General features: G+C 39.8%; 1 protein-coding gene across 4 annotated transcripts; it reads left to right on the forward strand.

Annotated features, from left to right (window-relative positions):
- The first annotated feature begins 3,689 nt into the window (after window positions 1-3,689).
- Window positions 3,690-11,421, forward strand: LOC130604754 (toll-like receptor 7). 4 transcript variants are annotated; one of them, XM_057419567.1, is made up of 3 exons: window positions 3,690-3,991; window positions 7,215-7,261; window positions 7,808-11,421. In XM_057419567.1, exon 3 carries the CDS (start codon window positions 7,823-7,825, stop codon window positions 10,946-10,948), a length of 3,126 nt encoding a protein of 1,041 aa, XP_057275550.1. In that variant the 5' UTR covers window positions 3,690-3,991; window positions 7,215-7,261; window positions 7,808-7,822; the 3' UTR covers window positions 10,949-11,421. The 4 variants fall into 4 exon arrangements, with proteins under 4 accessions (XP_057275550.1, XP_057275549.1, XP_057275552.1 ...); XM_057419568.1 differs by lacking the exon at window positions 3,690-3,991 and adding an exon at window positions 6,212-6,265; XM_057419566.1 differs by lacking the exon at window positions 7,215-7,261.
- The last annotated feature ends 203 nt before the right edge of the window (window positions 11,422-11,624 follow it).

An 11,624-nucleotide genomic window follows, 5' to 3' on the forward strand; every position in this document is an offset into this window, starting at 1 on the left:
CGTATCTGAAATGCTTGCACAACAATGCGCACAGTATGAGAAAAAAATGGGATGAATAGAAGTGTTGGTGTTGTGGTTTAAGCCTAGCTATCAAATAAGTACCACACAGCTACTTGCTAATACCTCTCCACCCCCAAGTAGGATGGGAAGAAGAATCAGAAAATATAACCATTGGGTTAAGAACAGTTTAATTATTGAAATAAATTAAAATATAATAATAGTAGTAGAAATACTAAGATGAAAAACAGACAACCCCAGAAAAACAAGTCAATGCACAATACAATTGCTCACCATCTGCTGACCGATACCCAGCCCATTCCCAAGCTGTGATGAGTATCTTCCAGCCAATTCCCCCCAGTTTATATATGGGGCATGATGTGCTGTGGTAGGGAATACCCCTTTGGATATTTTGGGTCACGTATCCTGTCTCTGCTCCCTCCCGGCTTCTTCTGCCCCTCCTCACTGCATGAGAGACTGAAATGTCTTTGATTGGGATAAGCATTACTTAGTAACAACTCAAACATCAGTGCGTTATCAGCATTGTTCTCAGACTAAAGCTGAAATACAGCATTGCACCACGTACTAGGAAAAAAAATAATTCCATCACAGTCAAAATAAGTTGGTCAGCTGCTGGAGATACAATTTCATTTGATATTGGTGAGACTTGGAAAGAGTTCCTTCCAACTGAAACATTATTCTGTCCTTTGAATGCCAGATGCCTTTGCTTTCAGCAAATAGTTTTAACCTGTTGTAAACACCAAATGGTCAGTCTTGGCACTGGGGTAGCCTCAGCTTTCAGAAATAGGAAATCTTTCTGTGATGCTAGTGGGTCCTTCAGCCGTATGTCAGTGCAGTGGGTGGTTGGCTAAACTTGGCGCAGATCTTTGAGGGTCTCCTCCCTCATCAGAGCTCTGAGAGCTTTCTCTGCCCTTGTAGGCCAATTATCCCTAGTGTTGTATTCTGCTTATTGTTTTAGTTATTTTTAGTGCCTGCAAACACATTTCTGCAACTGCTGTCAGCAGGGATCCTGCATTTTTACACCCCTTAAGGCTTCTGCAAGTGATTTTATTATTTCCTCAATTTTGCTGTCCATTTCTCTTTGTGGTTCTGTTTGTACATCTGTCTACATCAGTTTGCAGAGTCAAATTAGGTATTTCAAAAACTGAGCAACTCGCGTCTGATAATTTCCTGCGTAAATTGTGCAGTGTTACACTAAATGTCATATTAACCATGAATATCCGGAGTGCTATCATAATCATTGTTATGAGGGTTAGCGTATTAGAGAACAGACATTGCTGCAAGACTTTAAGACTTTAGGTAAACTACCCAGCTGAACATAACAGAACATAACATGAACATAACAGAATCCTGATTTTGATAAATAAATTTTCTGTAAGTTTTCATTTGGAAGAGGAAGAGGAAAAAAAAAAAACACACAAAAAAATATAGTGTTTACCAGCCCAATTTCCATCTAACTGAAACCCTAACCTGTAGATGACAGATTAAGGAGAGTAGATAAAATAGAGACTCTTGCTCTAGTTTAGATTATATTCTTTGCTCACAGGTGGCAAAATACATGCATTGTTACCAGTGGGTCTTCCCCTAGCACATGTTGTGGTAGGAAGTACTTTTCTGCTTTCAGTTACTTTGTGTTTCACAGGAGGTAAAAGAGATTTTGCACAACATCTGAAGGAAACCAGAACTTTTATTAGTAAATCAGTGACCCTCTGTACCTCTAAAAATCAAATTATAGTTGTGAAGTTCTGGACTGCTGAGCTCCTCTGAATTTACCCCAGCCTTCTGAAGGGAAATATTGCTGTATTTTGCTTCCCACATTTCTTAGGTTTAAGAAAAAGGCAAAAAAAAGAAAAAGGCAAAAAGCCCTCTATGTTTCTAGTAGTGCTCAGCTGAAGTTGCAGTTTCACTCTGCATGGAATTGAAACTCGTATGCTCTTGGCTGTGTGACAGCAAGCCTTCCTAATATGAATTAAAAGAAACCAAACCAGCCTTAGCCCAAAAGAAAAGGTAAAGTGTCAGTACAACTATTAGAATTTCCAAAGTTTGTAGGTATAGACTGCAAGGAAGATCTCCAAAGGCACCGAGCACCTGTCAAGAATTACAGGGTTGGGTGATGGGCCACTGTGCTTTAGAAAACCTACTTACAATCTAAGTGAGTAGGCATTAAGGATCTCATGTTCAAGCATAATGTATCACAGACGTGGTTAGGTGCTTGAAGAAATCAACTTTCACAATCCAGTGTGGGCCAAGTTATTCTCTTATTCACAATGAATTAAGCAAATTTGCTTTTTAATAAGGTGAATAACTGAATGAAAGCTGTATTTCTCTTCTGGTGGTACACAATCTAGGAGACATTCGCAGTAGAATAGCTAGCATAGGGTGTTTGCAATTAAGGTTTTCCTCCTACCAGAAATGCATTGAATGGCCTTGCAGAAGGCAGCAAGGATTTTAGTGAGATGTCTGCTTTAGTTATGATAACCCACAATGAAAACCTCAGTGCCTCTTGTGTGAAAAGTAAATTCCAGTTACCAATAAATAGCAGAGGAATTGTACTTTATTTGGGTACTTCTAGTAATCAGGCACAAAGGTGAGCAATATAGTCCTGAGCCTATAATTAATTAATGAGCCCTTTCCTAGGCCTTAATTAAAATGGTAATAATGCTGTACACTTTCTTGGTTTTCTTTATGTCTGTAAGACTCTGCCACTAAAACCAGGGAATTTTAAAGTATGATTGCAAATTCTTTCTGTGTTCATTTTTCAGGTTCCAGTCTTCCAAAACGATCCAGTCTGGCTCCATCACAGTCAGAGAAATTATGAGCTGCTATTTAAAATATAAAGAAAAATACATAGGGAAAGAAGATATAAAAATCTCCAACCACCCCATCTAATAAATATCATAACCATTCAACTACTCTGTCCTGCTAAGCATAAGAACTTCTAAGAAAGAAGCTCTCAGACACTGTGTTCCATGAAAAGCTGGACTGTCACCATCTGAAGCCTAGCAGTGTCATTATTAACTTGGTCCCTTCTATGCTCTCCCACAAAGTTTTAATTTCTTTTGTACACTGTTTCCTATGCCCTTACCACTACCCTTTTTTCCTGGTTTATTTTGGTTCCCTTCCCCCAGAGTCCCTTTCACTTAATAGACATTTATTCCGCAGAGTATTCAGCTTAAGAGATCTGTCCTAGTTCTTGAAGTTACAAAAGAAAGAAACACCAAATTATATTTATGAAAATTACCAAATTTTCAAATTTGAAACACTGTTAGTAGAAATTAATAATTTCTGTCTCTCTGTGCAGCTTACATTAAAAAAAAAGGGGGGGCAGGAAAGAAGGAACTTGAGCTTCTGCAAATCTTAGTTGTCTGAAGTGAATGTTACCCTTACGTAGCATACTAGTGTCCTAGCTGACTGATCTCATGCTGTGTCCCCAAATATTTTGCAATTGTCTTCCTTTGGGGCTTCCTGTGGCTTGGATGTTCATCTTTCTGGAGCAGATTTTATTATAGTTCTTTATGGTATAACACTGTAGCTAGGTAAAATACACAGTTTGAAATTTAAACCGTGTTCAAGTGTAGCAAAGAAGAGAGCAAATTGCAACATGAGACCAAAACGCACATGGATGCATGAGTCATGTGAGAAGTTGTAGGAAAATGACAAAAAAAAGTACTCAGTTATTTTTATGGGGCGTGGAGGAGTAAATGAAGTACTGTTGTTTTAATTTGAACTACAAATGTTTGAGGAAGTAGGTTGCAGCAGTTGTTTCACATTTAATTGTTTTTTCAAGTTGCAGTCCAGCTGGAGAGTAGTGATAGTGATTAGAGCTGTTGTCTTGAGTGAGTTATGTCACCTTACACTCTTCTCTGCACCTGAGCTGAACCAGTGGGGACCTCTTTTATGCTGTTTTTTTCCTGCTTCGATTTACAGTCTCCTCCAGTGACAAATCTGCCAGATCTGAAGCACACAGAAAATGGTAGGTTAAACTTTCATTTTAAATTTGCTTTTAAACCTTTTTGACTGGAACTGTTGTGGAAAGCCAACAAGACCATATTCTGCTTTTCTGCTTTCTAAATATTCCAATTTACTATTGTAGCTAGAAGCTGCAATACATAATGCGAGGAAAGGAAAGCATTTATTTGAGCCTAAATGGCTACTATTTAATTGTACTGCTGTGCTACAGAATGAGTATAATAATGTCTTTTCTAACTGCTGTATCTTCTGAGGTGCTCTTTTTTCTCTAGCTTTTTCCTCTGTCACCATTTAAAGTACATATGGAACACCTACAGAAAAAAAAAAAAGAATACTTCAGAAACATCGAACTGTATTGTATTTGAATACCCTAAATCAGTATGGGTTCATGCATATGCTGGTTAATATCAACAAATTAGTACTTGGTTTACATCTTGCAAAGCCAAATGTTCATGTGTATACTCTAGCTGAGCTTTCAAACTAGCAAAGACATTGCACAAGTCAGTGTTTCTTGTTTCTTCTAATTAAAACAATCTTTTTTTATTTGTTCTTGTACTGTAACAGTGTTACACATGCAGATAGATAGACACAGCACCAGAATTTAGCAGTTTACAGTTAAGACAGCTAATGCATTAAAAAGGTATCAGGAAACAAAGTTATACAAAGAAATGAAGCACAAAGATGGTAGGAGATAGGCTGGCTCTGCAACAACACTTAGGTTCTTAAAAATACTGCAATATGTAAGAGCTGAAAATGTGAGCATTCCGAACATCTCAAAAGGCATTTTTTTGACTTCTTAAGAAACACACAAATATATTCATGTAGACATTTAAGGCCCAGATTCATTGCAGTTAATTTTAGGCACTTAAACCTGCAGTGTTAGTCTCTGTTCGGTGTGCAGTCGGGTAGACTTCCATCTTCAGAGCTGAGCAGTGCCTGCAGGGCCTCCCTTGCATCTCTTCTGCTCTCTCTTGAATGTCAGTACAGCCCAGTTTGATGTCAGTGAATTGAGGAACTTGGGTAAGTGCCTAAAATTAGATGCCTGAGTGCAGTGGCCAGTATGAGTATGTAAAAAGTTTGTGTCAATCTCACGTTGTCCAGCTCCTACTCTAGTGCTTGGCCAGAGGGTCTTAATTTGGTTTAGAGGATCTTTAAAGGTTAATGCTAATTAACTTTTCCTCAAGAGCAGCAAATCTGTAGTTTGACCCCCAGTTAGCAGCAGATGTTTTCCTTCCTTCTTTTAAAGGAAGATAGGCTGCTGGAGTTTGAACTGTGGCAGTTGTCAGTATCTTCTTTCATGGCTGCATGTACTGTGTTCGTGGCTGGTGAGGGTCAGCACTTCATGGTCTGCTGTGGCATGCATGGGTGGATAAAAATAAATGGCATCCATGAGATAGAGCAACATACCCTGCAGTGCAGATCTCCGTGGTTTCTTTGCCACCTCTCTGCTGTGCACCATGGGCACCTGCCTTGGCCAATGACCTTGGCTCCTGGAGTACATTGGTCTGGTAAAGCAAGAGATGGAAGTAAGCGAGAGCTGGGGTACCAAGGGCCATTCAGTTAGGATAAGAACTCTTTGGTTTTCATCAATCTAATAAAGTCTTTTACATGCATTATATAGTGTGTCCTTTGAAAAAGAAGAAAGGCAAAATATTTACAAGAACATACTCAGATTTTTCTTCAGCAATGTTCAAAGAAAGACCATGAGTTTTCCATTCTAACTGATATCAATGGTAGAGGCCTTCCTTCTCCCTCCCATATGCCTGCCCATATAATACGGGTAAAAAAAAAAAGAGTTCCAAGAAAAAAAGCTAGGGTGGCAGGAGGGAATGAATGTGCTTTACCTTCTCCAAATTGGCTCACCACTTACTCTGATTATCCTTATTCACCATATTCATCCAAGTGCTTGTCAATACTAGGAAATCAGAAAAGTTCATCATCCTCTAAACTTGATTGATTAGACCATACTGAAGACACTGGTGAACTGTCTTACCCAGTAACCTCTGTCTGGGTGAGTTATTTTCATTCTTAACAAATGAGTCCATGAGGGCTGAAAACAATTACATATGAATTTACAGTCATGGCCAGGTTATTCCAGGTCAGCTTTCCTTGGAATGATAGTCATGGCTACCAGCTGGGACATTTACCTACACTGCTTTTTTTTTTTCATGAAAATCAGCTGAAAAGAAGAAACCACCATAGCACTTCCTGGCAATGGGAAACTGTGGTAGAAGAAAGGCTGTGGTGTAGCACAGTAGTAGGTTACACTGAATTTGAGGTCTGCAGTGGATTTTTACTTTTTTCCTTCTGCAATTCAAAAGCTGACTGAACAAATCCCCAGGGTGACTCCCCTTGGCTGTTAAATCCAGATAGCAGAAGTGGGGTGCTGTGTGAGACTTGATCTGGGTTCTCTACCCATCTACTGCCCTGCTAGTCCCCAGAGTACACCTCCAGATACACAGATACATAGGTAGATTTAGCACAGTAACCTCAGCTAATGCACGCAACAGAAGCCTCAATCTCTCTGTCACTTGCAAGGCATGTCTTAGACAAAACTCACCAGGGTTTTCACATGCTGTTTCAGAGGGTCTTTATATATTTTTGTGTCCCAGCTAAATAGAAAAAAAAAACTTTTACACGTGTCTTGAATGCTTTTCCTAATCACCTGATTTTCAGCTGCTTAACTGGGTATTTACATTTAGTCAATCTTATTACAAGCATAACTAATACTGGTTGTTTAAGAGCACTCTGTGTACCATGCATCTTCCAGGCCTTCTACACTGAGTTTTCCAGGGAGAAACCATGATGTTCATTATTGTGGGGTTTTTGTCTTTAAATCTCTTGACCAGCACCAGACACAGGCAGTTAAGGCTGTGCAACAGAAAAATAGTCATGGCCCCTTTGCCTGTGCTAGACAAGCCATGGCAGGAAGCCTGCTTGCCTGGCTGGCTGCCTCTGGCCAGAGGGATGGGGTTGCTTTGACAGTGACTGTTACTGAGGAAGTAACTATTAAGTTGTGAAAAGCTTATTGCTCTTCCCCTAAAGACAGAAATCTATAAAACAGGCAAGACCACAAAGACTTGACAGATAGAGGGCATATTTTGGAAGGTTCTTTAAATGCCTGTAGGACTTTGCCTCTATTTGTTTACTGCTTATTACTCTTTTATGGGACATAATCAATCTTAAGTCCATGAAAATCTTTCATTTTTACATTTGCATTGCTACAGTGCCCTCTTGGAGCTCTGTCCTTATTGGCCCGTGAAAATGCAAAGGGGTATTAAACCATATAGAAGTATAGCCACTGACTGGCTTAAGTTGACCATCTATCCATTCTACTACATATTAGAGGAAGAATCCCTATGATAATGTGAAATTTGAAATAGGCACACACCTGTTAGTATGGTTTTACATGATTTTCACATGCTTCAAAAACCTAATTTTGCTTGTTTATGCTATTATACAGTGGAAAACTGATGGATGTTTAACACCTTTAAAGAAGAAAGTTCACAGAGACATAGCCTTTAATCACCTGCCTTGTCATTTTTTTCAGTAATTTTTTTTTTACGATTCATTATTTAAAGAGTGATAGTTATCTTAACACTCTGATACTCAGTAATAAGAAAGAAAGCATTTGAGGAAATACTAACATATGCCTCCCCCAAACTTATAATCCTCCCTATACATCCAGTTCTAGCCAGTGTGAGAGACAGGACCGCAGGCTAGCTGTGTATTTTGTCTGACCAAGCACTTGCTTGACCTAATGTCCTATGACATGCTCTCATCACATTAAATTAATTCTTCCCTATTTCCTTATTTTAAGGTACCTCATGCAAAGATGTCAAACGTGCTGCCGTTTGTCTTGCTCTTCCCATTTCCGATGCTGCTGTCAGGAACTTGGTTTCCCAAAAGTTTACCCTGTGATGTTAATACCTTCGAAGGTACTGTGACAGTGGACTGCACCAATCGGCGTCTCCTGGAAGTCCCCAGAGGAATCCCTGCAAATGCTACCAACCTTACCTTAAGTATTAACCACATCCCCCATATCAATCCGGCATCCTTTGCCCATCTTGTAAACCTTGTGGAGATTGACTTCAGGTGCAACTGTGTGCCTGTCAGAATGGGGCCCAAAGACCATGTGTGCACCACACACCCGAAGATCGAGAATGGCAGTTTTGCTGCCCTGACCAGATTGAAGTCATTGTATTTGGATGCAAACCAGCTGCGGGAAATACCCTGGGGTCTTCCTACTACTTTAAGTCTGCTGAGCCTGGAAGCAAACCATATCTTTTCTATCCAAAAAGCCAATTTGTCAGAGCTAGGAAACATAGAAGTGTTGTATCTGGGACAGAACTGTTACTACCGTAATCCATGCAATGTTTCATTTGAAATTGAAAAAACAGCCTTTCTGGAGCTGAAAAAATTAACAATACTATCCCTGAAGTCTAACAACTTAACTCATATTCCTCCCAATTTGCCATCTACATTAAAGGAATTATATATTTACAATAACAAGATTCAAGTGATTCAAGAACATGACTTGAGTACCCTTCACAACCTAGAAATTCTTGATTTAAGTGGTAACTGCCCACGCTGCTATAATGCCCCATATCCTTGTATTCCCTGCCCCAAGAGCACAATTGAGATACATTCAAAGGCCTTTTATTCCTTGAAAAATTTAAGAACTTTGCGACTTCACAGTAACTCTATTCAGAGCATACCCAGTAGCTGGTTTAAAAACTTAAGGAATCTCAAACAGCTTGACCTCTCCCAAAATTTCCTCATAAAGGAGATTGGAGATGCTCAGTTTCTGAAGTTTATCCCCAGCCTTGTAGAGCTTGACCTGTCCTTTAATTTTGAACTGAAGACGTATTCTCCAACCTTGAATTTGTCTAAGTATTTTTCTTCCCTCTCTAACCTGGAAACTCTGAGGCTCAGGGGTTATGTCTTCAAAGAACTGAGAGAAGGAAATCTAGATCCATTGCTCAGTCTTAGAAATCTAACAGTTTTGGATCTTGGGACTAATTTTATTAAAGTTGCTGACCTGAGTGTGTTCAAAAAATTCCCATCTCTTAAACTCATAGACCTCTCAGTGAATAAAATTTCTCCTTCTTCAGGTGAAAGCAACTTTTATGGGTTTTGCTCTAATCCTAGGATTTCAGTAGAGCAATACAACAGGCAAGTATTAGAGGAAATGCATTATTTCAAGTATGATGAGTACGGGCGAAGTTGCAGGTCCAAAGACAAAGAGGCTGCTTCCTACGAATCTTCAGTCAAAAAAGACTGCCTGAAATATGGAGAAACTCTGGATTTAAGCAGAAACAACGTATTTTTTATTAACCCCTTAGACTTCCAGGGACTTAGTTACCTCCGATGCCTCAACTTGTCAGGTAATGCAATAAGTCAGACTTTAAATGGAAGTGAATTCTCCTACTTGCCTGGATTAAAATACCTGGATTTTTCTAACAACAGGATTGACTTGCTATACTCAACTGCTTTCAAGGAGTTGAAACTTCTAGAAATTCTAGACCTAAGCAATAACAAACATTATTTTCTGGCAGAAGGTGTCACTCACATGCTTAGTTTTATGAAAAACTTGGCCCATCTGAAGAAGCTGATGATGAATGAGAATGAAATTTCTACCTCTACTAACACAGGAATGGAAAGTCAGTCTCTTCAAATCCTAGAATTCAGAGGAAATCGTTTAGATGTTTTATGGATGGATGGGAATGCTAGATACTTGTCATTCTTCAAGAACCTGACTGGCCTGGAAGAACTGGATATTTCCTTCAACTCTCTTAGTTTTTTGCCTTATGGTGTTTTTGAAGCTATGCCTCCAGAACTCAAAATCCTCAACTTAACTAACAACCAGATGAAGAGTTTCAAATGGGAAAACCTGCACCATCTGAAAAAACTAGAAACTCTGGACCTCAGTAATAACCTTCTGGCTACTGTTCCCCAAGAACTGTCCAATTGCTCTTCAACAGTCCAAAACCTGATTCTCCGAAACAATCACATTCAACGGCTGAGCAAACATTTTCTCAGAGGTGCCTTTAAACTGAAATACTTGGACCTCAGCTCAAACAAGATCCAAATAATTAAGAAATCTAGCTTCCCTGAAAATGTCATTAACAACCTGAAGATGCTGCTGTTGCATGGCAATCCTTTCAAGTGTAACTGTGATGCTGTGTGGTTTGTTTGGTGGATCAATCAGACTCATGTGACTATTCCTCTTCTGGCCACAGATGTGACCTGTGCTGGCCCAGGAGCACATAAAGGAAAGAGCGTGGTTTTCTTGGATCTGTATACCTGTGAGCTGGACACCTCATATTTGATCCTGTATGCTCTGTCAGCTTCAACTGTCCTAGGCTTTATGGTGTTCACAGTGATGAGCCATCTCTATTTCTGGGATGTGTGGTATAGTTATCATTACTGCACTGCCAAGTGGAAGGGCTATCGCCATTTACCTTCACCAGATGCTTGCTATGATGCCTTTATTGCCTATGACAATGAAGATCCAGCTGTGAATGAATGGGTGATGGAAGAACTGGTTGAAAGGCTGGAAGATGAAAGAGCCAGACAGTTCAACTTATGCCTGGAAGGAAGGGACTGGCTCCCAGGACAGCCAGTCTTTGACAACCTTTCCCAGAGCATTCAGCTGAGCAAAAAGACCATATTTGTACTGACCAACAAGTATATTAAAAGCGGCAACTTCAAGACAACATTTTACATGGCCCACCAGCGGCTTCTAGATGAAAAAATAGATGTCATTATCTTGATATTTCTTGAGAAGGTTTTGCAGAAGTCCAGGTATGTTCGGCTGAGGAAGAGGCTGTGCAGAAGTTCTGTCCTGGAATGGCCAACTAACCCTAGATCTCAGCCCTACTTCTGGCAGTGCCTGAAAAATGCAATAGCTATGAACAATACCCTGGCTTACAACAAGCTTCTCCAGGAAACTGTTTAGCTCTGCCCTTCCCTGTAAATATTATTATGATGCATGATGAGAAAAATATCCTAAACTTCATTTGGAGAAGCTGTCAAAGTGTAGAGGATAAATGTTAATTGTGATATTGTACCCCAAAAAGAAACGCACAATTAGTCCCAAATGATAGTTCACTTGTTTTGCTATGACAAGACAGAACAGAACTGTTGCCAGCATGGATGTTTAGCTGATATTCACCCTGCTTGGCACTGACTGCTGCACAACAAGAGAAGATGCACTACCTACTGGAAGTCCCTGGTTTAGAACAGAATCACCACTTCCAAATTTCAGTTCACTGGAGGCCTCCAGCACGACCTGTGGTTGGGTCAGGTGTGGGTGAGACACTTGCTCAGCTTATCCTAGTACACAGATTGCCAGGAGGAGTTTGGCTGTGCCTGAAGCTGCTGCTGTTCAGATCTCTGTTGGAGTAAATGTAGTTTTAACAGAAAATTATAGTTTCTGTATTTGGTGTATTTATGGAAAACAAGAAAAGTATCTGCTGACACATTTGTCTCAGAAAATACCTCAAGCAGAGCTCATATTTTAATTTTAGGAGTTGGGAAAATCTAAGAATGATTATCTTTTCATCTCAGGCTTACAGCTGCCAAGCCTACCGCTTCTGAGGGGACAACAGCCCTAATCACTGGGGAGAGGAAGT

Source organism: Pezoporus wallicus, unplaced genomic scaffold (assembly GCF_028554395.1).
Source record: "Pezoporus wallicus isolate ANWC-B61680 ecotype Strahan unplaced genomic scaffold, APGP_CSIRO_Pwel_v1 contig_5767, whole genome shotgun sequence".
In the NCBI taxonomy this organism is placed as follows: domain Eukaryota; kingdom Metazoa; phylum Chordata; class Aves; order Psittaciformes; family Psittacidae; genus Pezoporus; species Pezoporus wallicus.

What these genes read in the sequence shown, in the direction of transcription:
- LOC130604754 (XM_057419569.1), top strand. Translation starts at nt 5,210, where the DNA reads ATGTTTTCCTTCCTTCTTTTAAAGGAAGATAGGCTGCTGGAGTTTGAA. An exon ending in GCATGGGTGGATAAAAATAA is followed by an intron (nt 5,367 to 7,811) that starts ATGGCATCCATG and finishes ATTTTAAGGTAC; the next exon opens with CTCATGCAAAGATGTCAAAC.